Source organism: Lissotriton vulgaris, chromosome 10 (genome assembly GCF_964263255.1).
Source record: "Lissotriton vulgaris chromosome 10, aLisVul1.2, whole genome shotgun sequence".
Lineage (NCBI taxonomy): Eukaryota > Metazoa > Chordata > Amphibia > Caudata > Salamandridae > Lissotriton > Lissotriton vulgaris.
Genome location: NC_141698.1, coordinates 172,533,162 through 172,561,134, shown reverse-complemented (window position 1 = coordinate 172,561,134; position 27,973 = coordinate 172,533,162). Strand labels below are relative to the sequence as shown.

At 43.0% G+C, this 27,973-nt stretch overlaps 1 protein-coding gene across 1 annotated transcript in view; it reads left to right on the top strand.

The window, feature by feature from the left end:
• Window positions 1–27,973, top strand: part of DNAH3 (dynein axonemal heavy chain 3) — a 614,138-nt gene that overhangs the window by 344,905 nt on the left and 241,260 nt on the right. The window contains exons 31-32 of the mRNA XM_086940811.1: window positions 17,594–17,770; window positions 19,603–19,694. Of these exons, the coding sequence (XP_086796937.1) occupies window positions 17,594–17,770; window positions 19,603–19,694 (269 nt within the window). The remainder of the gene's footprint in view (window positions 1–17,593; window positions 17,771–19,602; window positions 19,695–27,973) is intronic.

Below are 27,973 nucleotides of genomic sequence, written 5' to 3'. Positions count from 1 at the left end.
GCAGCCTCTCCGAACATCAACAGAAAGACTGTAAACAGGTTCTTCAGTCTTTCAGACATATGTTCTCTCTAACACCCAGTCAGACCGATTGGTGCACCCATGAGGTTGACACTGGTGACAGCTTGCCCGTCAAGAGTAAAATCTACCGGCAGCCTGATCACGTTAGAGACTGCATCAAGAGTGAAGTGCAGAAAATGTTGGAGCTGGGAGTCATTGAACCCTTGGATAGCCCTTGGGCTAGTCCCGTAGTTCTAGTGCCGAAACCTCACACCCCGGGCGGTAAGAAAGAGATGAGGTTCTGCGTAGACTACAGGGGTCTCAATGCAGTCACTAAGACTGACGCCCACCCAATACCAAGGGCAGACGAGCTTATCGATAGATTGGCTTCGGCCAACTACTTAAGTACGTTTGACCTGACAGCTGGGTATTGGCAAATCAGGTTAGCTGAGGACGCCAAGCCTAAGACCGCATTTTCTACCCCTGGTGGGCATTATCAGTTCGTGGTGATGCCCTTTGGTCTGAAAAATGCACCTGCCACCTTCCAAAGGTTGGTGAATCAAGTCCTTACCGGGCTGGATGACTTCTGTGCGGCATATCTAGACGATATTGCTGTCTTTAGCTCCACCTGGGAGGATCACCTGGTCCACCTGCGGAAAGTGTTAGAGGCTCTGCAAGCAGCAGGCCTCACTATCAAGGCCACCAAGTGCCAGATAGGGCAGACACAGGTTGTATACCTGGGCCACCTTGTAGGTGGAGGCCAGGTTCAGCCACTGGAGAGCAAAATACAGTCAATCAGGGACTGGGCTCCTCCAACCACCCAGACTCAGGTTCGAGCTTTCTTGGGCCTGACTGGATACTACCGAAAGTTTGTCAGGAACTATGGTTCCATCGTGACACCATTAAATGAACTGACAAGTAAGAAAATGCCAAAAAAGGTTCAGTGGACAGCGAGCTGTCAAAAAGCATTCGATGACCTAAAGCAGGCCATGTGCACGGCGCCTATCCTTAAGAGTCCAGACTACTCCAAACCATTCATTGTCCAAACAGACGCTTCTGAGTTGGGTGTGGGAGCTGTTCTTTCTCAACTGAATTTTGATGGTCAAGACCAGCCCATTGCTTTTATAAGCAGAAGGCTGACCCCTAGAGAGAAGAATTGGTCAGCTATTGAGAGGGAGGCCTTTGCTGTGGTTTGGGCCCTGAAGAAGCTGAGGCCATACTTGTTTGGCACTCACTTCAAGATTCAGACCGACCATAAGCCCCTCTTGTGGCTAAATCAGATGAAGGGTGAAAACCCCAAACTGCTTAGGTGGTCCATTTCCCTACAGGGGATGGACTTTACAGTGGAACATAGACCTGGTACTGATCATGGCAATGCCGATGGGCTCTCCAGATATTTCCACTTAGAACAAGAAGACTCACCTGGTCAAGGTTAGCTTATTGTTCCGACGTTTGGGGGGGGGTCATGTAGGAGAGTAGGGTCTGCAATCCTATGATCACCCAGATTTTTTGCTTTTGTTTCACTGGTTTACGACTTTCTCTGGCTGTGGGCCTGCTAATCAGACCCACAGCCTGGCTGTTCTCTTTCTAAATTACGATATGTACCCTAGGTGCATTTACCAATTGGTACTGGGCCACCTTATCAGACCCTGTAACTCAGGGCATAGGTGTACCCAGGGCCGCCAGGGGCTGCAGCATGTATTATGCCACCCCTGGCTGGCCTCATAAATTTGACACAACTGGCTGCATGACAGCTGGGGCAAAGTCGTGTAATCACCCTTTGCTTTAGGTATAGTAGCTCTATATCTAACCATACAATGGACACCCGAGTTCCTATCAGTCACTCCTATGGCAGGCCTTGACAATCCTGAAGGCAGAGTGCGTGGGCTCGTGTGAACTAGGTTCTGGCCCGAGCCGAGCCCGGTTGCAGCTTGCGGAATCAAGACCCAATGGCTGTTCCATGATAACGCGTACCACATCGGTAACTTCGGTGTCGCGTTATCAAGGCATGTCGAGTAAGGTGTCATACGAATCGGGATGCTGCCCTCTCACCAATTCTGGCGACGAGGTTAGCATTCCGCCCTTCTAGAGGGACACGACATGTACGTAACTGTGAACCCCGGTTAAAGTTAACTAAAGCCTCAGCTCCACAAAATGGATGCTGCCACCACAGACACGAGTCTGACCTCCTGCTGCTGGGAGTCCTTCCAGCGAGGAGCGCTTGGACAAAGGGTTTCCAGTCGAGGGCGGTGTTCGCACCGTCCCAGACAGGGTTTGTGTATTCTGGGTAGGTAGGGCTTTTGCGAGAAGGTGACTGCGGAGTGGCACCCCGGTGCTCACTACGCATCTGCCGGTCAGAACCAGTTCCAGGGGCGCCAGCCCTGGCCTGGGGAAAGTCCGGCAGGGGAGAGGGGTGTAACTACCCCCCTTCCTGGTCCCACCCTTAGGGCAGGACCTAGTCATGTACCCACCCCTTTCTTTAGGATAAAGACCGGAGCGGGGACCCTTCCAAATTAGATCATCTTTGAATCAAGAACTACTTTCTACGAAAGGACATTCAAGACTCTTCTCAAGATTTCTCCCTTGTGACTAAGGAGTAGTCACCCTGCATCAGCGGGCACCATCTAAGACCTCTGCGGTTTGCTGCAAGTCCTTCCTCAAGGATCCGACGGACCAGCTCGACGAGAACCGGCTTCCCTGGCACCTCTGACCTCTACCCACGTCATCAGCTCAGCTGTGATCTGTGGGTGCGACGAGACCTCGAGGGACCGGCCATCATCAAAACCTGCACGCTTTCTTAACCAGCACGACCATCGAAGTCATTCTCTGGTGAGTGCTCTGGGGTCCGAGAAGCCCCGACCCTGAGCCGCTCCAGCACCGAAGTGCAGTCTCCCAGCATCTCCACGATCTGCGTGGGGCCCTTCTGCTCGCTGCTCAGCACGTTGTCTGGTCACTAGCCGCTGGCTGGTGCCCTTCTTTTGACGACAACCGACAAACAACGCTGCTGGTCTGGTTGCTCCAGACCGGCCCTTGCTCCCTTTTCCGAGAGGAGCACCCCGGACCCTCCTGGTCCACTCAAGACGCCATCTTAGGCCTACCACGTGGCCCTGAGATCTGCCAAGGCTTGTTGCCCCAATCCTGGGCCCAGCGACGCCGACAGCATCATCCTTCGTGGGACAGCTCGCACCTCCATCCTGGTCACCGACAACGCCTCCGGGTCCGTGAGACTGCAGAGCCTAGCGTCGCCCACTCACCTGGTCGAGGTGACGGCCAACCGGTGCCCTCCTGGTACCCTCTGACTACTGGCTAGTAGTACGAACTTGGTCCCCTCTGCTTTCAGGTGTCATCGATCTCTGATCCAGGCTTGGATCTCTACGAACTATTCATCACTGGTCGCCGGCCAGCAACTCCTTTCTTCCGGCTCCTGGCTCGTCAGCGAAGACCCCGACGCCTGTAAGACTTGTGCAGCCGCAGCCCTCGTGGCAAGGTAACTCGGCATTTCGGTGCCTGCATAGCCTCTTTACTCTAGGGTCCCGAGTCCCTCGCTTCCGACTTGCCTTATCGGGTCCGCCCGAGACCTCTAAACTTTCCGTGTCCTCAGACACTTGTTTTAATTGTGCACTTGAAGTATTTTCCTAAGAGATTTGGTTTGTGCTTAGTACCCTGTCCTCATAAAGAGTACAGGGCTGTTGTGAATCTTAATAAATATCCTGTTTATTTTCATAACACTTGTGTGGTGTCCTTTCACTGGATATTCAAGGGGTACATGTGTGGTAAACAGCTGGCTTAACACGCCCTCTCGAGTCTTTAGCCTTAGACTGCTCGTATCCACGCTACTAGGATAGCTGGTCTTTAGGTTGACTTACAACCAATCATCATAAGGGTCGTTTGGAACGATACATAGCGGTCGCTAGAATAGCGAACGATGCATATCGGGCCAACTTCTCACAAAAGGTACCTGCGTTATCATGGTATGAGGAGTAAAGGGATGCGGAGTAAAAAATGCGGAGTGACGGTATTTTACCATGTAAATCCCATAAATACGGGCAATCAAGTAACACCAAAGATGAGATAAAACGGTAAGAAACAACCTACCGGCTTTGCTCCAACCCAATGTATCACCCAAATTGCTGTCTTTTTCTCTAGTGTGCGACAAATGCCTCGGGCTGCTGCGGCCGGCTGAGTGGTCTATAATTATTAATGTGTGCGCAGCCAGCAGCAACTGAGGCAGCACACTGGAATCGGGTCTACTATTGGCATGTCTGCACTACAAATCCCCCGCCGCTTCTTCTCAGGCAACCTCACTTGCTGCAGAGCAGCGTGAGGTCACATCCGGTCCGCCTTTGTTTAATGGGCAGAGAGTGTGGGCTGGAAGATAGCCTGGCGCACCACGCGGCGGGCTGCCCGGAAATTAATTAATGTATGACGTCAGGCTGGCAGGCGGCTGAGGTCACATCCTGTATCTTTAACATTGCGGCGGGTGCTGCATAGGTACCCCCCATGTGCATCCCTCACCCCCCTTCAACCAAGGGGCCCGCAACGGGCCCCCGAAGTGAAGGTCTGTATGCTTTTCCACGGCAGAAAAGCCGCCGTGGAAAAACATACATTTTACACCATCATAATATGGCTGGCGGTGTCTGATAGACACCGCCAGCCATGTTAAAGCTTTTCCGCCGCGGTCGGAAGGCGACTGCGGCGGAAAAGCTGCGGACAGATTTCAAGACCCACCGCCATCCTAATATGGCGGTGGGTCTTTTGAGGCTCAGCAGCGGTTTTCCCGCATCCTCGGGCCGGCGGTGGCTTCCGCCGGCCCAGAGGATGCGGGAAAACCGCGATCCTAATGAGCCCCTTAGTTCTAAAATGTATACTTACATGTGTGGAGAAGTTGAGATACCTGCACAGAAAAGGATAGAAGAGGATGTATAAAATCTGCATGTACGTTTGTGAATAGCATTTGGTGGTTTGTTTATAATACTATTGTAGTACTATAAAACTACAACAAAATGCAGTTTGTGAAAAGGCCCAGTGCTTTTTTATAACAGCTTGGGGCTGCAAGTCGAGACCCGACATTTCTTCACCATGTCTCTGTAATGAAAGCCAAATTCTGCACCTTCACAGTTTTAAAATTCCATCAGAAATAAACAATTGTGGCAGGACAGAGTCATTATCAGTTTTGAGTTCTTTTTTGGCCTAAAATGAGCCCTGTGTGCATTTATAAAGTGTCTGATTGATAGTTTGTTTTTCATGCATAAATAGAACCTAAGCATGGACAAATGCAGAAGTTCTGAATTCATAATGGGCACCCAATTATTAATTATACATGCCTGAATTTCACTATGAGTACAACACTTTTTCATATTTGTGTGGCACCTATAGTAGTAGTTGTGGGTGCCAGACCAATCAGGTGCAAATAAAATGAATACTGACACCGTTAAAATGTAGTGGGTATTCACAGACACTGGCAGTGCCTTTCCTACCAGATGTCAATAGTACAGCAAATGTTGGAAAGTGCATCAACAGCCCCTTTTTCAGAGGGGGATGGGTAAGCATTGGAACATTATTAATACTGAAATAATATTTTTTTTAAAGTTTGTTTAAAATAGTCTTATTCAGACATTTATGTGTATAGCAATTAAGAATGTAAGAGCAAGGATACAAATATTAAGTATTGGTGACAGACTATCTTCAAAGACAAATCATCAAATCATCCTAGTTTTCTCCTTGCCTGGGCAAATGTCAAGTCGAAATTAATCCAGCTGTTCCAACTTAGAGAAGCTTTCATCTTATATAGTTCATTGTTGCATCTTCTGCATGATTTGTTCGTTCTCAGTGACATCTTTTCTGCAGCAAACAGCACTAACCATTTCATGTACAGAATTCGTTTTGATTAGCAAAGCTTTCAAGATGGCTTGATGGCCAGTTGAGCTTGCCCAAGAAAAGCGGAACTATTTAGAGATATTTTCATCAGAAATAATGCTGTCTATTTAATGGTGGAGGAAAGAGGAGAATATAGCCTTATAGCCCGCTGTAGAGGGCTATACCGGCTATTAAAGGCCCTCTCCAGCGTTAAAGGCCCTGTAATGGCTGGATTTTCTGTTTAGATGGGATCAGCCCCCAGGGGCCCCTGTGACCCAGCCAAAACGTACTCACCTTCCCTCCTCAGATCGTATTCACAATGAATAGATATACAGATATATATACAGGTCGCACCTAAGGATGGGGAATGACAATATACATGTACGGATTTTCTACAATATCTTATTCACATCAGTTGGTCTCGCGGCCACCCCGACCCAGACCGTTCTACCCTAGGGCAGATCTGACACACAATCCGGTGCGTCTACACATGGGCCTGCAGAACCCAATGCTCTCTTTTCCAAACTGTTCGCAATCCTGCGAAACTACACGCCAGTATCCTCCCTGGCGTTCTCACTTATTCAAGCCACAATCCTGTGGGTATCCACACTGGTAATCCCCCCCAGTGCTCTCATTAACGCCGCATATCAACGACGACCACATTCCTATGAACAGTTATCAGGATAATATCTCAGTTACCTACTCGGAATAAAACTATAGTAATGACTTTGAACACGGTTCCAAATTATATGGTGTACTTTCTGTTCTTGGCATCAAAGGTCCACTCACTCCCTCTTTGTTCGATCACCATTTACCTGATCGGGATTACACATCCGTTCACATAAACAACTTTCGACTAGGAGATGCATTTACCGAGATTGAACAGGAACACAAGGCACACAATAATTCCATAAGAATTAGGGTATTTATTAACAATAGACACGAATCACATTACTATGCAACATAACTTCTGCAAAGAAAAGGTAAAGATTAGAGTGCACATTCTATTAGAGCTGGTCGGACTTCACCTGATTAATATGAAGTCTGGGCTCGGCAGTCATCTAGGTTCCCTTCTCGTCTCTGTATCCTGGCTCGCCTTGCAGTCACCCTCAGCCGTCACAAGTACACATCTGCACCGCTAGGCTCAACCTCGTCTGCTTCCCCTCAGGACACCGGAACCTTGCTGGTTATTAGCTACCGTCTCTCTCTCTCTGTATCAGTGCGCTCCGCGCTACTTCTCGTTCAGTCTTTCTCAGAGAGTTTCGGTCTTAAATCTTTCTCCGACTTCAAAGATGGCGACTTGTCCACCATGAAAATGAATAATGGCAGAGATGCTAACGGCTAGATGCCGCCTACGGACTAACTCACAAACTGACTAACACCTTCGCTAATATCAAAGCCCGTTCCTTCATGGAAAGTTACGGCCAGTAACCTGCCGCCCACCAAATTCTTGTACCTCCCCGTACCAAGGACACTTTCCCAGCCGGCCGGCCTGAAGTTGTGTCTTCGGAGTGGAGAAAAATACATTCCTTCGATAAGGGTCAGCCTGAACCGGTTCTCTCCAAGCGAACAACAGCTTGAAACTAAAACATTACTCTTCACCTAGAAAGCCTTCTCGAGCTACCGGGCAGAAAGCAAAATGGAGTCTGTCTCGTTTAAGGCCTACGGAGCCCACAATATGCATAGCTCCATGGAAAATAGCCTAGCATGTTAGCAAATGAGCAAATCATGACTAATACTTATATGTCTATCCCCTAACTTAAATTCATAAGCCTTACTCTAAGGAAAATGGTACGAAAATACCCTTATATATGTAAGACAGGGCCCCTGTCTATCGGCCTAATCCCTATGCTATGGGGGTGATAGGCTGGAGTCACTCTCCATCATTCTCTTTCTCCAAAGAGCTAGCAAAAAGACAGCCATAACATTACACCCCTTGACTCCAGTCTATTAACCACATACTAAATGGAGCTAACGTCAGTAGACGAATAGTATGAAACAAAATTAACTGACCTACGACCCTTACTAAGTCTAAAAAATTGCAGCAAGGAAGGGATACACTGAATAAAGCAACAAATAGCTATTAGGATACAAATAGCGACAATAACCCCCCCTAAAATTTGTCGTAGGGAATGCATGTCAGGGAGCCAATTAAAAAGCCAGTCAAAGAAACCCTGATCTATATGTTGTCTAATTTCTGCAGTCAAGTCGTGGAGTTTGTCAATATGGGATTGGATAGCTTTAGAATGGTCAGACAAATTAAAACAGCATAGACCTTCAAAATCCGAGCACTCATGTCCATGTTTCAGCAGGAGATAATCAATAGCGGCCCTGTTCTGCAAAATAGCTCTACGTTCACCTTGGGCATCTAATAAGAGATCAGATAAAACAGTAGATGTTTGGTTAATTGACTTAACCATCCAGCAGGCCATTTTGCCTATTGTTTTGGCATTATAAACGGCCAATGCAGGCACTCCAATAATAGAAAAAGCTAAACCAAGATATTCCGATCTGGAATAGAGATGAACAGAGGAATCACAATCTTCATGCAATGACATAGAATCACGTACAATACGGGAATGTGAAGTAGGATGTGAGGAAAACATTAGCAAACTTAATCTAGTGATGGCAGAAATATTCGCAGGAATATAGGGCCAAGATGAATTCCCGCAAGAAAAGAGCCATCCAGCTGGCAATAGCATTGAACGATAATGGCTAGTGGCTACTACTAAACGTTTACAGGTCATATTATTCTTAACTGAAAGACATGAATTAGGAAGTCTCTTTGAACATAACAAACGTTGATGAAATGAAAAAGTAGTAGCGGCTTGGAGCTTCAGCCGCAAACACTCGGTAATAACTTTAGGGTTACAGGTCATCACGAAGCAAAGATCTCCAGGGGTAATATTAAAAGTAGTAATTCTGGAATTAATAGGGACATCAAGATCTGGAATAAGAGTACATGAGGGACAATACTCATGGGCCGCGAAATCACCCAGAATAACATTAGGTCGGGCATTAGATACATTGAAGACATGGCGAAGAGTCTCAGTGGATGCAGGGACAGCTACCAAACAGGTCGCTAAAATGTCAGTAACGCTCTTCATGGGTGTAAGGCAAAAATGCGGAGAGTTCGTCACCCGCTTCGCGAGTGTGACCCAGAAATTCGATGACTGTACCCACGCGGACCGCGGGGCTCTTATTATCCCATCAACCGGCGTCGGTGGATCCTCTCCTCTCCCGGCGTAGCAAGCCAAAAGGAGTCCAGCGCCGACACATTCTGCAGCAGCAATCCAAAGAATGATCTGAAAAAATACAAACACAGGCCTTAATCATTCTCGTAAGTAACATTTATCAGCTGGGACAGCTTCCCAGCCATCTTTCCCTGGCTTCATCACCAAAACGGTGTTGTCATGACCGGTCGCAATAATATCAGCCTGTTCAGGAGGATTTTTAGGCGATTGCACCCATATTTTAGCTCCAGGAAGATCAGACGATCCGAAGCCTTTTTGTCCTCGCACAGTTAGCAACGTTGGAGCAGAGCCTTTTTTGATCTCACCACTGAAGACAGGCATAATCAGTAACTGAGCAACACGGTCAGACTTTTTGATAAACAAATCCGTCTCACTGCCATTAAGCAGGAGAACCTTAATCTCTCCCTGATAATCACTGTCAATTACTCCTCCGAGCACTTGTACACCTTTCAGGGCCAGGCCAGATCTAGGGGCAATTAATCCAAAACTACCGGCAGGTATAGAGACACCAATGCCAGTTTCAACAATGATTCGATCTTTTCCTGGAAAATGTGCATCATTTAATGCATGCAGGTCAAGGCCTGCGGAACCTGGGGTTGCTCTACATGGAGCCAAAGCACCGGGGGTAATTTCCCAATACATGACAGTGTTCGCTATGGAGTTAGGTTTTGCATCAACATGTGGAGGAAACAAACGCATCAAAGGAGATTCAGCATGTAACAAAGGACGATTATTTAAAATTAACAGAGCTTGAAGTAGGACATCTCTCCACTGGCTGTAACGGTCATCAGTCAACTTGCGCAACTGTTCTTTCAACAAGCCATTCATTCTCTCAATCAATCCTGAAGCTTGTGGGTAATATGGAATATGAAACACCCAATCCCTGTACCAATCTTCCACGAAAGTGGGATGCATTGTCTGATTGAATCTGGAATGGGACACCATAGTATAGAATAATTAACTCCAGGGTTTTAATCGTATTCACTTGGGTAGCATTCTTGCAAGGGAAAGCGACCAAAAGGCCACTATAGGTATCAACCACTGTGCAAATGTATTGACAATTTCTGCTCATAGGGAGCGGACCAATATAATCAATCTGCCAAATTTGGGCGGGCAATTTACCTCGATGTAAGTGACCTCGAACAATCTGAGGTACCTCTTTTTTCCTAGAATGCTGACAAATGGGACAATGTAGAATGACATCTTTAATTAAAGAAAAAGGAATATGAATTCCTCTATCGGCAGCCCACCTGCTAGTGGCTTTTTCTCCAAAATGTCCTGCTTTCTGGTGGGCCCACTTCGCCAATCCCGCCAAATCAGAATCCTGCATGTCAACCACTGCCTCAGAAATTTTAGACTGTTCATCTGCAATATTATGAAAAAATTTGTCAAGGGAGTCAATTGGAGTATGAGCATCCACGTGAAAGATTGTTACAGTACTCTGCGGGAGCAATTCCCAAATTTCTTGCCACAGTTCTTTACCCCATAATTCTTTGGAATGCAACTCCCAATTATGAGAATGCCATGTTGGCAACCACACCGCTAGTCCATTCGCAGTGGACCAGGAATCAGTGAAAATATGACATGTGCCTGGTAGTTCCTGTTTCAAAACTTGGTAAACTGCATAGAGTTCAGCATATTGGCTACTCTTACCATCTCCAGTTGTGCTTAGCAATTTCTTTGTAATCGGGTTAAAAGAGACAGCTTTCCAATGTCTTTTGTCACCAATGAATTTCGCAGAACCATCCGTAAACCACACATGTTTTCTATCCTCCGCGGACAGATCATCAAATGATTTACCCCACTTCACGGGAGACTCCTGCACTACGGGAACCGAACACTCACTTTCACTCTCATTGGAGGGCGCCTGCGCCACTCGCTCATGTAAAACCGCCACACCTTTCGGACCCACACGTGCCCTGTCCTGAATGTACCACTTCCATTTAATCACACTAGCCTCCTGAGCATGTCCAATTCGATGGGACTTTGGTGAACTCAAAACCCACTGCATAATGGGAATTTCAGGCCTTAAAATCACAGCATGGCCTAGGGTCAATTGCTCGGTATCCACCAGAGCCCAATAACAAGCGAGCAACTGTTTTTCAAAAGGTGAGTAACGCTCACCAGCCTCAGGTAGCTTTTTGGTCCAAAAACCTAATGGCACTTTTTGTCTGCCCTGCTTTTGCCACAAACTCCAATTAGCATACAAGCCTTCCACGGACACATTCAAATCCACATCACCGTCATTCACGGGCCACAAATCCAAAGCATACTGAATAGCTTCTTTAGCCAAATTAAAAGCAGTCTGTTGAGGTTCACCCCATTCAAACGCATTCTTTTTACGAGTGACTCGATACAGTGGAGCCAAGATTTGACTCAAATGGGGAATATGCTGACGCCAAAATCCAAATAAACCAATAAAGCATTGAGCTTCTTTCCTGTTTCTGGGAACAGCAAAATCAAGTATTTTCCGTTTAACCTGTGGAATCACCTCTCTGTGACCCTCATGCCAATTAATTCCCAAAAATTTCACAGCTTGGGATGGAGTTTGTAATTTGTCAGGATTAATTTCCCAGCCTTTCGCTCGCAAACAGTCAATAATTTGATCTAAATGGGACTGTACCTGGTCTTGCGTTTCACCTTGAATCAAAATGTCGTCAATATAATGACAAATCTGAACTTGTGGATTCGTGGGCACTTCAGACAAATGTTCCGCCACCAGCCGGTGACAGATCGTAGGACTATGTACATAGCCTTGAGGAAGACTCCGGAACGTCATTTGACGTCCATTCCATGTGAAACTGAATTGTTCCTGACATTCGGGGGCAATCGGAATTGAAAAGAACGCATTAGCAATATCAATGGAAGCATACCACGTACCTGGATGCTTTTGAATTCTCTGAATCAATGTGACAATGTCAGGCACCGCAACAGTCAATTTAGGTGTATTTTTGTTCAATTCTCGATAATCAACAGTCATGCGCCAAGAATTATCACTTTTGCGCACGGGCCAAACAGGATTATTCCAAGCAGATGTGACCGGAGTAATGACTCCTGCGTCAACCAAATCCTGAATCGTAGCGGTAATTTCTTCATGACCACCTGGGATGCGATATTGCTTCTGAGAGATCACTTTCGTTGCTATAGGTATCTTAATAGGTGGCATGCGTAAACGGCCAACCCGTACGGGTCTGGTCGAAATATACTGTTGTGTACCAAATTGATAGCAACCATCATCCAAATGCAAAGTCATACCTTTCAAAATGTCAATTCCAATAATGTATTCCAAAAGTGGCACAACCAACACAGAGTATTCTCTACGAGGAATTCTACCAATTTTAATTTCGAGTGCAGTTTGAACCGCGGGTGTCTCTTTACCACCCAGACCGGTAATTGTAAAAGACTGTCCATTAAATTTTCTCGATTTACCATGAATTAAAGTGGCCTCCGCCCCAGTATCAACCAACGCTCGGGCCCTTTGGATATTACGATGTTTCCAAAAAATCTCAATATCTACATAGGGTCTGTAATCTCTGTGGGCCCACTTGCGTACCGGAGCTTGACCTATTTCCTAGTCATTTTTCCTGCGGTCTGTCAACCAAGACAAATCAGGGTAAATGCTTTCGGTTTTCTTTGGTATTAGAATGTCATGTTCATATCCGTCTCCAGTACGAAACGGATTAGTGTCAGGTTCAAAAAGCTGTGAGTTACGATCAGAGAGTCTGTTACGATCCTCTCTCTTTCTCGTGTCAGGGGAGTAACACCTTTCATCTCTTCGTTTGTTGGAAACTCGATCATCTTTTCCCCTCTCACGATCATCCTCTCTCCCCCTCCCATCATTACGACGAGGGGATCCGTCACGTTCATAGCGCCGATCATCACGGCGATCAGAATTCACACGTCGTCTCTCATCACCACTGTCATCCGAACCACGATCATACTCATTCTTTCGCACACGACGGGCACCCTCCTTCCGATCCAAACCACGCTTACGAAACATATCCCATAGGATATTATTAGGCTCGCCATCAATGTCTTCTCTTTTGACACCATCAGCAATGAGAGCAAGAAACATGTCCCGTCTAGAGAACTTATAGTCCCCACCAGTACGACCCTCGAGATTGTCTTTCAGGTTTAAACCATTCACCCAGCTCACCAAGCTGACGAACAGACTCAAGCACAACAGACAAAGGATTGCCAGTTTGGTTAATCAATAATGTCATCATGACCTGCTTGTAAGCAACAGGAGAAGCACGGATTATGCGATTACGCACAGAAGATGTTAAAAGACCATCCAATAACTTGTCAGCAGTACTAAGGAAGATACACGTTTTCATGACTTCCTCTTTCAAACGTTGCGACGCATCGCGCAGAGTGTACCACGGTTTCTCATCAGTGGGCCAATCAGATTCGGTTGGGTATTTATGATTACAGCCGTCAGACGCAAGCTGGAGCAAAGTAATTTGACCAGCACCATTATAGTTTCGAAAATGATCTTGAATCGTAGAATCAGAACTCAAAGAACAAAAACGTAAGCAATCAACAGCATCGAGCATAATACCGGCAGCGCCAAGCTCATAAAGGCGCACCATCCAGGTAAGCAAGGCCTCACCAGGCCGTTGTCGAAATCATTGCAGAATGTCACTAACCTCCTGCTGAGTAAAGTCTTCAATACAATCAAGAGCTATACCACCCGGGTTACCAGGAGCCTGTTGTAATTTTCGTCGAAAAATCGGGTGAGCGGAAACTGCAGGAAGAGCTTCCGAGGAAGCCCACATCTTAGATTTAGCAGCACAATCAGGGCAAGCTACGTCATCCACACGGGAAGAACGAGGACGGTCACAATCAGGACTTAAATCGATACATGAAGCAGATTTACAATCACGTCCGGAGCGAGAAGACTCGCGTTTGTCACCCTCCTCTGCCGAGGAGTCAGAAGTATGAGAATCCCAGATATTACCATCCCACTCATCGGGGTTCCAATCCATTCCAGCTTTTGCTACAACCATACGCACTTTGCGTGAAGACACACGTCCACGACGATGTTTATACTTATATCGTGCAATACGGACCGCAGCCCTTTCGGCAATGGTTTGATATGTTTCAAGTTTGTCAGCAAGCAATTTATTTTGACAACGCAATAAAGTGTGCGCATTTTGCAATTCAACACACTGTCCTTCCATATCTTTAAACTGTTTCTGTAATTGAACAAACCTCTCATGCAATATTCTGTATGCATTAAGAACAATCCACCCTCTGCGTCCTAAAATAGGAAGCTCATCACCTTTCACTACTGGCGCTTTCTGCAAGCATGACACAACATCGGCAGGCTCCGCCTGCTCCAAGCATGAAGACCAATTTTCACTCAAACCAGTAGAGTCGGCCCACTCACGAGCCAATGCCTCGTAAGGCGTAGACTCCCAGCCGGGAATCTGAATCGGTAATTTAAAAACCGACGATGATTTTTTCGCAAACATAATTACACGCAAAAATTATATACACAATTATAAACAAAATTTTATACGTACAAGCCGAGCGCAAACCAACAAGATTAAAACAACACAATGCACACAGGCTTCGTAATCCTGTTCGTGACGCCAGATGTAATGGCTGGATTTTCTGTTTAGATGGGATCAGCCCCCAGGGGCCCCTGTGACCCAGCCAAAACGTACTCACCTTCCCTCCTCAGATCGTATTCACAATGAATAGATATACAGATATATATACAGGTCGCACCTAAGGATGGGGAATGACAATATACATGTACGGATTTTCTACAATATCTTATTCACATCAGTTGGTCTCGCGGCCACCCCGACCCAGACCGTTCTACCCTAGGGCAGATCTGACACACAATCCGGTGCGTCTACACATGGGCCTGCAGAACCCAATGCTCTCTTTTCCAAACTGTTCGCAATCCTGCGAAACTACACGCCAGTATCCTCCCTGGCGTTCTCACTTATTCAAGCCACAATCCTGTGGGTATCCACACTGGTAATCCCCCCCAGTGCTCTCATTAACGCCGCATATCAACGACGACCACATTCCTATGAACAGTTATCAGGATAATATCTCAGTTACCTACTCGGAATAAAACTATAGTAATGACTTTGAACACGGTTCCAAATTATATGGTGTACTTTCTGTTCTTGGCATCAAAGGTCCACTCACTCCCTCTTTGTTCGATCACCATTTACCTGATCGGGATTACACATCCGTTCACATAAACAACTTTCGACTAGGAGATGCATTTACCGAGATTGAACAGGAACACAAGGCACACAATAATTCCATAAGAATTAGGGTATTTATTAACAATAGACACGAATCACATTACTATGCAACATAACTTCTGCAAAGAAAAGGTAAAGATTAGAGTGCACATTCTATTAGAGCTGGTCGGACTTCACCTGATAAATATGAAGTCTGGGCTCGGCAGTCATCTAGGTTCCCTTCTCGTCTCTGTATCCTAGCTCGCCTTGCAGTCACCCTCAGCCGTCACAAGTACACGTCTGCACCGCTAGGCTCAACCTCGTCTGCTTCCCCTCAGGACACCGGAACCTTGCTGGTTATTAGCTACCGTCTCTCTCTCTCTGTATCAGTGCGCTCCGCGCTACTTCTCGTTCAGTCTTTCTCAGAGAGTTTCGGTCTTAAATCTTTCTCCGACTTCAAAGATGGCGACTTGTCCACCATGAAAATGAATAATGGCAGAGATGCTAACGGCTAGATGCCGCCTACGGACTAACTCACAAACTGACTAACACCTTCGCTAATATCAAAGCCCGTTCCTTCATGGAAAGTTACGGCCAGTAACCTGCCGCCCACCAAATTCTTGTACCTCCCCGTACCAAGGACACTTTCCCAGCCGGCCGGCCTGAAGTTGTGTCTTCGGAGTGGAGAAAAATACATTCCTTCGATAAGGGTCAGCCTGAACCGGTTCTCTCCAAGCGAACAACAGCTTGAAACTAAAACATTACTCTTCACCTAGAAAGCCTTCTCGAGCTACCGGGCAGAAAGCAAAATGGAGTCTGTCTCGTTTAAGGCCTACGGAGCCCACAATATGCATAGCTCCATGGAAAATAGCCTAGCATGTTAGCAAATGAGCAAATCATGACTAATACTTATATGTCTATCCCCTAACTTAAATTCATAAGCCTTACTCTAAGGAAAATGGTACGAAAATACCCTTATATATGTAAGACAGGGCCCCTGTCTATCGGCCTAATCCCTATGCTATGGGGGTGATAGGCTGGAGTCACTCTTCATCATTCTCCTTCTCCAAAGAGCTAGCAAAAAGACAGCCATAACAGGCCCCGAGCCGAAGGCGAGGGCCTTTAACAAGGGAGAGGGACTTTGATAGCGGTATAGCCCATCTACGAAGGGCTATAAGGCTATTAGAACATTCTGTCACAAGAGGATAGAATGTTCTAACAAAAAAAAACAAAGCCGTTTGGAAGAGTGAGGGGATTGGAATCCCCTCAGGCTCCCTGAAGCCTTTGTTCACAGCCAGAGCTGCGAACAAAGAAACATTGGAATGTTTGAGCTCCCAACATTCCAATGTTCTAATGTTCTATATATTCTCAGTTGTGATGTCATAATTGCCTGTCAGCTCATCTCATTGTGGTCACAGGTGCAAACCTCAGATTGATATGGGAAATAATAGAAATAGAATAGCATTGATAACTCTTAAGACAACTGGACAAAGAAGGGGCTGGCCTTCCGGACTGCTACAGTTTAGAGAACTGTCACTAGCCGGTCAGCACCAGCACCATAGAAGGTAGTGTGGAAAAGCGTGACATCACAGAAAGCCAAATATATGGTGTACTAGTGGTACAAGTCTTGAGTGGAATATCCCAGAAGAGCACCCAACAATCTAATAGCTCCTCTGTCACATGAAGGCCAATTGGTTAATTTAATGAAGGATATGGTGTGTCTTCTTGGTTAAGTATTGGTTGTAAACCAATCAGTGCCTTTTTCAGCAACAGCAAAGTGGTTCTCTATGTGTGTATATATGAGAGATTATTTTAATGTAGCATCTAAACCATACACTAACGTGAAATTTAGAAAACTCCCAAAAACAAATTGATATTTGACAGTATGGGCTTAGCCATGAGTGGCAGTCACTCCCTAAACCTTCTATTTTTAAGCAATGTAAAAATATTAGCTGTTTTTACGTTTCAAATGTTATCTTAAAGTATGAAGTTCTTTTCAATCACCTCAATATTAACAATGTGGCTTTTATTCAAACATTTTAAAGCCATCATTCCAATATGAAATTCATAAGAGGTGACTTGTTCACATTTAAATAAAATATTCGATTAAACAATAGACTTTACAGTGGAAGCATTAGGTAGACCTTCAATATATACATGCCATTGAGAATAGCTACCAAGTATGCATATGTCATGTTGTGCTTAATCAATTGAGTGTAGTGCTTGTATTATGTATGTTTATGCATAATCAATTATGTGTTTTCTCCAAACTAGGTGGAAGTGTTGTCTGTAGTTGCACAACAGATTCTGAGTATACAGCAGGCTATTATACGAAATCTGAAAACCTTCATCTTTGAAGGAACAGAACTAACTCTCAATCCAACTTGCTCAGTCTTCATCACTATGAATCCCGGGTATGCTGGACGCGCAGAACTTCCTGATAATCTAAAGGTACTTTTCTATTAATGATCTGTCAAGATAATGATACTAATGTTATTAATATTCTGTTTAGATTTCATGTACTGATCAAAAGTAACTTTACCTTTACTGAAAGGGGACACCAGTTAAGATACAGAAAACTTAATGTGACATAGAAGTAAGTTAAAACAAAAAGTGAGCCTTACCATATACATCAAATATATGTAGGAGTAGGGAAAGGTCTAATCTTGACCTATTGATTTCCTCCTGACATAAGACACAACAATGTATACAATTCAACTTCGGAAATGTTCATATCTTAGGAACATTGTGAGATTTCAAATGTTTATTATTGAAAAATATTTATCTTTAAAATAGCCCTGTTGGCAGGCTGGAACCCTCGTAACATTTGATGCTATCACAGTGAAATAACACATGCTCCATGTTGTATTAATGGCATTGCTTGATACCAGGCAGATAGGACAGTATTTCAAAGCCAAAATGGCACCCTGCCCCTAACATCCTCTGTTCCCTATTCTGTGGCACAGGCATCGAAATTCCGGAACCCACTAAAAAGCTATTCGCAGTGGTTCCAAAAATCAAACACATTACATTTTATTTAGCTGTTTTTTTGCTCTCAATGTGAGTCAAATGTTTTGTAGTTCAAAGGCTAGGAGTTCAAATTATAGTTCAATGTAGTGTAGTTCAAAGGCTAGGAGTTCAAATTATAGTTCAAAGTAGTGTAGTTCAAAAGCTAGGAGTTCAAAGTGTAGTTCAAAGTAGTTTAGTTCAAAGGCTAGGAGTTCAAATTATAGTTCAAAGTAGTGTAGTTCAAAGGCTAGGAATTCAAAGTGTAGTTCAAAGTCCTAGGAGCTAATGCCAAAAATAGTCTCTCGTGACTGCCACATCTGGAATTTGGGTTTCTTCACGATAGCTTGATTTGTTACGTCCATCTTGGCATGAACCTAAGGGCATCTCCCCTACTAACAAGGAAAGATTGAATCCTGTTCACGCCAGAAATCCTATTCAGGATGGGAATCAGAAGCCAAGGGGTTTCTTCAAGTGGAAAAGTATTTTTCCTGTAGAGAAAGAAAATAAAACATGTGCAACGGCACTTTTGCTACGCATTTACATATGCATAAAGGTACAGTGTTGACATGTGTGCCTATGTAAATGCTTGAGCATCTGAATGCTCCTCTAAGGATGCAACTGCTGCAGCTTCCCAGAAGTACGCAAGGAATTCTTTGAGAAATCACAAAAACTGTTTTCTGTTCCAGACTTAGGTGTATCCCATTGGCAGTAATTTTAGAATGTTTGTGGATCAAGCCCAGATAATCTGCAAGGTAATAGTATAATTTGGGGAAAAAAACAGTATACACCCTTGCTAACATTGTTTCTGATGGATACTGTTTTCAGATTGTTTATAATTCTCTCTCCTCCCTTATGAGTCCATTCAAAATTACAAAATATCTCAGAACTAAAGGAATGCTAGGTATTGCATTGAATGTGTTGGCATGTTGCCACATCAGGTCAGTGCCATGTAACTTGTTTCTGATGTCCTTGCCTGTAGCTGAGAGCTTTGAAGATATGAGTCTACAGCGGGAGCCCAGTTTCCATCAAACTAACATAAACAAATGTATAGAATTTGTTTTCTTCTGCCATGGATTGTTCAAAAGCCTTTAATAGTGGTGGATGGCAATTTACGTAGAAGGTAGCCCAATCTGATAAATTAATATAAAGCTTTTAATAGTTACGCTAGGCTGCAAAGAGGCTTTTTGAAGATGTATCCTGAACAGTTATGGCTTTAGAATAGTGTTGAGCTATATTTATTTTGATTAAATAAATGTTTGTCATCACCTCTTTAGGCATTATTTCGGACAGTCGCCATGATGGTGCCAGATTATGCATTGATTGGTGAAATATCTCTTTACTCAATGGGATTTATTGATTCAAGAAGGTGAGTTTCATGACAATTGTTCATTCACATTTCATACTGTGAAATATAACTGACATACATCAACAATATCATATGTATTTCAAGTTGTATGCTATTCTCTGTAATCTACTCTCCATTAAATTTGATGCCAAAATGTGACGAATGTATCAAGTTTGATTAGAGAAAACTGTGCATTCATGTGCAAATCAAAAACAGATATTCATTTGTCAAGGACTGGAGGCTGTGAAGGCCTTGCTTGTTTCCTTCTTGATTGCCAGAGGGAAAGGCAAACCCTTCCAGTAGCCACGGTGCCACCCTGAACTTAGTATGTATGTTAAAGGTGCCAAGTGCCTCCTTAGGAATGTCCTAACATTGTGAAACAGCCTCAAAGTCAGAAAAAGCTTCATAGGCAATATTGGTAGATCTTGATTGAAGATGAAGAATGATACAAGTGTTGAAAATTATCCTCAGACAGGGATGAGAAAGAGCCTAGCAATAATGTGTTTCAGAAGAGGTATCCAACTAGGAATACTGTTCCAAAATAAGCAAAAATCTGAAACACAAATGGTGTCTAAGTGGGCAATGAACGCAATGAAACAGAGCGATACAAAAGCATTATGTCATATTCGTCTGTGACCAAAGCTTCTTTTTACCTGGTTTAGGTAGGCAATTCAATCACAGGAAAAATTATGAACCCAATTTTGGATTAAGAAACTTTGATAATAAACACTAGTAATGTAACTATCTTGGATAGGTATAGGCTAGTCGTGCCTACTTCAGGAAAATGTAATTTTCTTGAGGCAACAGGCATAAGATGATGTACTTTCTGTTTAACACCATTGCTGCTGATGGAATACTCCTCCTGTGCTGGGCTCCTATGTAAATGGGTGTGGTTGTGACGGAACCATTCCGTCATTAGCACAGCCCAACCGTGACTGATGACGGAATGGTTCCGTCACAAGCATTGAGGGGGTTAACATCCTTCTTTGTTTACATTCTGCTGTGCTCTGTTCACTGATTTCCTACTCCAACGCCCTGCACTGGCATGGAAGCGTCAACTCTGGTTAGGCAGACAGGCAGCAAAATCCTTACCCTGCGATAAGGGTGAAAAAACAATGGATCCGCATGTGGCAAAAGTAATTACCAGATGTTGAGATTAACGCAAGCATTCCAACAATCACTTTGTGTTTTACTGAGTGTGAAGCCTTACGAACGGTGGGTATGCCCAGATGTGGGTCTCGTGCTCCCTGTATCACAAGCCTTGAGCAATATCTTAATGACGAAGCCTAATTATGCCAAAACTGGTCCCGTTCAGAGAGAACATGGCCTGGCAATTTGGGGTCTTTTCTTGCTATTGGAGCATTGATTGACACCACATCAGAACTCAATTGTGTCAGGGGCAAATATCACTTTTGACCTCTGATCTTCCAGGTTGGCACTTGCAGTCAAAGGATGGTTAACAGAGTTTGCAGCTGCATGGCCCATTGTTGTTAGGATCTCTGGATGGGTAGGAGGGTGGATTCAGTTCCCAAAGATGGAGTGTATGCTCTTGGGATACCACCAAATATAATACTTATGGTTCAGGAGGAGCCATATAATCTGACTTCTCCCGACATGTTACTTTCCAGATGACCACCTCCTCAATGGTCGGAACAGAATCTTTTTTTGTATGTTTAAAAAACTTTATTTAAACAAAAGTCAATTACAAAAAGAAAGCCATACATAATATCTTACAATAAGTAACAATAGATATGAAAGGCAAAACTGAACAGAGTAGAAAGCTGTTTCTAATTTTACATTATTAAAGGGAGGGAAGAGATAAAAAGTTAAATATAATTAAAAAACCGAGATCAAGTAATATTGCATACTAATAATAAATGAAAACGAGATTAACATATAAAAAACAGTATAATAATAAAATCATCTAGAATAAAAGGTAGAGAAACAACAACTTACGGAGGTTTAAAATTTTCAGACCTTTTAGAAGAAAAAATTTCTTTTTTTTGCAACTATGTTTAAATAGTTAGTTAACGGTAACCAATACATGCCTCTATTAACAATTGGATTGTAGGAGGAGGCAAAAGCAATGTCCAGTCTAGTATAATGACAAACATTATTCCATCTTGACTTGATTGAGAGTTTAGTTGAACATTTCCAGTTAGATGTCATTTGTTGAAAGGCTAAAGCTAAATAGGCCTTTATCATGTGAGGATAAGTGTAAACATTCTGATAAACTACCTTCAAAAAGTATATTATTAGCCAGGGATATGTGTAAATTAAAGATTTTGGATGTGAGAGACCATATATCTGTCCAAAAGGAGGCTACATTGGGACAGGAAAATAAAAGATGTAGCAAATCAGCTGAAGGGGATTTACAGGACCAGCAAGAATCATCTTGTAGTGTGTGAAAATCTAGCTATTGTTAGGGGAGTGAAATACAATCCATGAAATAGAAAGAACATAGATTGAGCAGTAGAAGCAGATCTAGAATTTTTTAATGATCTTGCCCATATTTTATTCCAGAATTCAATGCTCCACACATAACCAAAATCCGCTTCCCAAGTAAGCTTTCATTTTGCTTTAGAGAGAATAGGATCTTGAATGGAAAGGTACTTATATAGCAAGGAAGCTTTTGGAAATAGCTGCACAATGTAAAAAAAATAATCAGTTGTAGATGGGGGAGCGTAAGAGGGGAAAGAGTAGAAGTTATCTAGAATTATCTCCATAAGAGTTGAGAACTTCTGCCAAAAAATAACGCGGACAGTTGAAAGTAGCTTGAAAATGAGGAAAAGAACAAGGCATCAAGCCATAAAATATATCACAGATCCAAACGACACCCCGAAGTCTCCAGGATTTCCAATATAAAGGTTTATTATTAATAGTAATAAGACGATTATACCGAAGAGGAGATTGACAAAAGGATTCTCCAGTTGAAATCTTTGGTTGACAATGAGGTCTTAATAAAGAACATATATGACGAAATAGCGGGAGAGACATACTTTTTGCCTTTGCTGTAAAGGTAAGAATTTCCTTAATAGAAAAGGGAGCAAGTAGATAACTTTCTATTTTAACACATAAATGTGTGTAAGGTGTAATGTCTGTAAGAATCCATTGGATGCTTGCTTCTAGGAAAAGGCTGTATGGTAGAGTCAGGAAGTTTTACTTCTCCATTAGCTTTTGGTTTTTGAAAAGTTTCAAGGAAATTCTAGGTTTCTTATCGTGCCATAAGAACTTAGGGCCATATGTAGGTAATCTCTATTTACCGATTCTTAAATTCCCAATTTTTCCGATTCGGTATTCAAGAATCGGTAAATAGTATGGAGGTGAAAATTTGGTGAATTTTACTGATTTGGTAAAATTCGGTACCGATTCGGTAATTCCCATTCATTCCTATGGGCCTGGAGGCCCATAAGAATGAATGAGAAGGCATTCACTATTACCAATTAGGTAAATACCGAATCGGTAATAGGGGGAACATATTCAAGGGTGGCAGGGTGTCACATTGACACCCTGTTGCACCCCTGAATTGTGCATGTGTGCACATGTGGCACACATACATGCCCTAAGGGCATGCATGTCTGCCGCATGGCACTATTAAAATAGCACAAAATTGCTTTTTTAAAGGTTTTCAATATTTACCACCAACTTGTAGTTGGTGGTAAATAACGAATCCTTAATTAAAAAATGAACTCACTTGAGTACTCCCTACATAGGATTTCAGGATTCGGTAATCTACCGATTCGGTGTTTTAAGGATTTGGTAATTTACCGATTCCTTAAATTACCAAATCGGTAAATCACCAAATCCAAATCCAGCCACCTACATTGGAAAAAGCAAAATACCGGTCAGAAACGGCAAATTTACCAATTTTCGCCCGTTACCGACCGGTATTAAACTACCCATATGACCCCTGGAGATAAGGTTGTCAAATCTTCGAATATATATGGAAGAAATATGGATGGGTATCATAGAAAGAATGTATAGTAAAATAGGAGTATTCATCATCTTAATAGAATCAAGGCTGCCTCACCTTGAAAAGAAAAAAGGGGTCCAGGAGGAGAGAAGTTTGGAAATACTGTCAAGGGCCAACTTCATATTGAGTTTATCCGAGTTAAAAACTGAATTATTAAACCAGATGCCTAAGTATTTCATTTTAGAGTTATTCCATCGAAAACCACTCAAATCAAAATGGCGTTTAAGACAGTATTTGATGATGGGCAAAATTTCTGTCTTATCTGGATTCATTTTATACCCAGAAGTCTAAGAAAAATCTGAACATTATTTTAATAGAGAGGGAATAGAGGTCTCAGGATTCGAAATAAAAGCAAAATATCATCTGCCTAGGCTGACAATTTTAAATGGAACTCTCCAGAAGTAATTTCAGAGATAGAAGAATTTTGACGAATAGGAGATAAAAAAGGTTCAATATATAAAACAAATAAAAGAGGGGACAGGGGACAACCCTGGCAAACCCCCCGTTGCAATCACTGGGGCATGATCAGAAATTACAATAGGTTCAATTGAAGAGGAAATGAGATTTTGAGATAGATGTTTGGAGAGTAAAATGTAATCTAATCGTGTAAGAGAGCCAAGAGAAGGGGAGAAAAAAGAATATTCTGTTACATCTGAGTTACATAAACGGCAGGCGTCAATAAGGCGTGTCTGAGGAATTGTGTTATGAAATTGCTTATGAGTTTTATGAGGAATAAAACGAACTTTGGATTTGACGTCTATAAATGGATCCAAAATGTGATTGCAGTCACCTCCTAAAACAAAAAAATCATCCATATATTGGATACATGTTTTTGTAATATTAGGCCGAAAGCAATAGTCCGGTTGACTCGGACCATAAACATTAAGTACATTCAATGAAATATTATTCATAAGTAATTTAGCTAATGATCATATACCTTCCAAGCCTATGTCTTGAGAAACAACAGAACAAGTTAACCTTTTATGACATAGAGTAATAACAATTTTTTTTTTTATTGGAGATAGGAGAAACAAAGACTGAGCCAACCCAACTCCGCTTAAGCTTTAAAGTCTCTAATTCCTTCAGATGAGTCTCCTGTAGTAAAACTAAATCTGGATTTTAGGACTCTAAATGAGAAAGTATTCTCTGCTTTTTATGGGATAAATAAAACCTTTCACATTCCAGGATACAACTCTGAATATAGATAGATTGAACAATATATAAAGCAAAACGATCAACAGTAATAAACAAAAAGAAATGGAAAACTGAGAAAGGAAAGGAGAACAGAAAAAAGAAGGGAATTGTAGGAGTTAAAGAGAGAAAAGGAAAGGGTGATAGGTAGAACGTTAAGAGAAGACACTACATGTCAACTATGGAAAGGATATATGACTGCAAATAAAAGTAAAAAGAGGACTGACAACTGTAATACGTACCTTCAGGGGAGAATAGGAAGAAAATACAAGGAGTGGCAACACACAAGTGAAGATGACACTTCTAATCAGGGAGAACACAACACAACGGGGAATGATGTAAAACGAGCGGGAAATGGATAAATACGAAATCCCAAAGAGAGAATCTGCATAAATATGAAGGAGAAAATAAAAATAAAAAGATAAAGTTAACATACTAGGAGACAAATATTAAAGGCAACCTGCATAACGAAAAAATTAACTTGTTATGAAGCAAATATTAAAAACAACCTGAAAGAGAAAAATAGCAAATGCATTTACAAAGACCAAGCATGGTTATAATAAGAAAGAGATAAATCAGGGTACAGAAGTCACAGAAGAAGGACCAGCAGTTTCCATCGACATTGTGGAGTGTGAGTGGATACATTTTCTCACGTCTATCGGATCTTCAAAAGTAGGGATTCTGTTTTGAAAGGTAACTGTAAACAAGCATGGGTGAAATAATAATAATAATAAAGGAGTTTATAAAGCGCATGGTTACGCCACACCGGCGTGTCCCTGCGCTACAGTGAGAGAAACTAAAGGCAGTGCCTCAAACAAATCCAGAACAGCCCACCTAATCAACATGAGAACAGATGGGTTTTAAGAGCCTTCCTAAACTTTAATTCTGAAGTTTCCATCCGGAGGCTCTGAGGGAGCTTGTTCCAGCTCTCATTCGCCAGGAGCCGAAAAGACCTACCTCCCATTCTGGCCTTTTTCACCTTCAGCACTAGCAGCAGGCCAGTCCCACTCGATCTCAGGGACCTTATGGGCACATAGCAGGTAACAAGATCCCTCAGATAAGAAGGACCCGTGTCCTAAATGATGCGATGGCATATGCACAACGCCTTAAACATCACTCTCTTCCTTACTGGTAGCCAGTGCAGGGTGTCTAATGCTTTTTTAGAGGTCGCCCTCCTAGGCTGCATAAGCACCAGCCGTGCGGCGGAATTCTGCACAACCTGCATATCTTGTGCCCAGAGTGCCTAGAGCAGGACGAAGATCAAGGAATTCCTTCTGACGTTTGGCTGTAGCGGAAGAAACGTCCTGTGAAATAAATAATTTAGAACCAGGCCATACACGTTGTTTTTTGAGTTTAGCTGCATTCAAAACTTGTAGAAGGTCAGTAAATTTCAGATATAGAAGAATCACACCCTATCAGATGAGCACCTTCCAGGAGCATGAACTGTAGATTTCTTGTTAATAGAAAGCCCGTTTTTACTCCTACCCACATGTTAAAAAGAGCAGAGGAAAATTTGTCAGGGTAAAGGAGTTAAAGAGCAACTAGGCTATTAGTCTCTCTCAGAAAAAAACTGCACAGAACAAGAGTTAAGAATTATACTTGCACAAAATCCACAAATTAAACAGCCACTGCACTCGCCTGGATAAAAATGAAGGGAGAAGGTAAACCAATCCCTATTTATGCTGGAATAAATAGGGTTTGCAAGTTATGCAAAAAGTCACTTCAAAGGAAATATGAGGAGAGATACGCCACCACTGGAAAAAACGAAATGGCGGCCGTATGTGAGAAATTATGATTCTTTACATTTCTCACAGCAGAGGTGGAAAAAGAGCCATAGCAGTATGTGCATCCACTCAGTGGGTCTTCCGATGCATGCAGGAGTCCTTTTTAAGGTTAAAAAGGAGCTGGGACCGCGAAAGACATGGCAGTAATCCCCATCGCGGAGCGGAGCTCCAGACTAAGCGGCCATCTTAGATTGCACCGGGCGTGCCTCCAGTCAGATCAGAATCTAACTGGAGTGCTTGACTGTTTGTGCAGGTAAACCATCCCAGCCGGTGAATGCTTCCTCTATCCCTGTGGTGGTGCTCATTTCTTCCCTTCCCCTTCCATATACCAATTCGGCATGGTTTTCTTTATCCAATTAATGATTCAGAAAACCATGTCTGAATCATTTTCCGAGCTTAGTATATTTGAAAAAGGTTTTGAGCATTCGTAAACCCTCTGAATTTTTTGGTTTCTGAATGCTAAAACTCTTAAATGAGGTCAAAAGTGTATTACGTTCTGGTCAGAAGGAGAGAAACGACTGGGAGGACCAGCAGCCTGGGTGCCCCAAGCAACTGAAACCTTTTGAAGAATAAATAAGCTCCCAAAAGAAATCGGAGGCAATATGAATTATTGTCAGTCTTGAGATAAGTTAGTCCTTCTTGAAAGAGTAATGAACTCAGTGGTTACGTTTTTCCAGTCTGATATTGCACTGTTTGTTCATAGAAATATTTCTGGCATTACTCCCTCACTGTAATTGGTGCTTTACCAATCTTTCTTCATAGATTTTTTTTATGATACTATCAAATGTAGAGAATTATGTACTTTGTTGCCTGACATATAACGTGATGGTTTGATTTATTTTGCAAATAGTGAATATTTTCTAGTGCAATAGTTTTTTTTTACTAGGCCAGTATTAAAATGCTGAATTTTGAATGATATTTCTATCATTTGAGAATCAAGCCTCATCAGGTGTCTGCTTTATTCAATATCTTTGTGTACAATAAAATCACAATAAATATTTTGCATTTTGAAGGCTTTATTCATGATTTTATTTGCTTTTTTTTTTTTTACAACAAATGTTGCATACAGTACTCAGAGCTCTGTACCCCACAGATATCTGCAGGTCAATTAGGCCACAACAATTAGATTGCAATCCAATTTTCTTATAGGAGAAAATCAAAGGGCATATGCCAAGAAAATGCAAGAATAACTCCCCACCACCCCAACAACCGCCTCCCCCCAGACCTCCCCCCACCCGGACCCCACCCAACCCTGTCGCACGGTCTCCATCACACGTCTCTAGCTCTTTACATATATACCGTACAAAATGCATGCACCTGCCATCGTAGCCCCATCATATTTCCACCGGAGG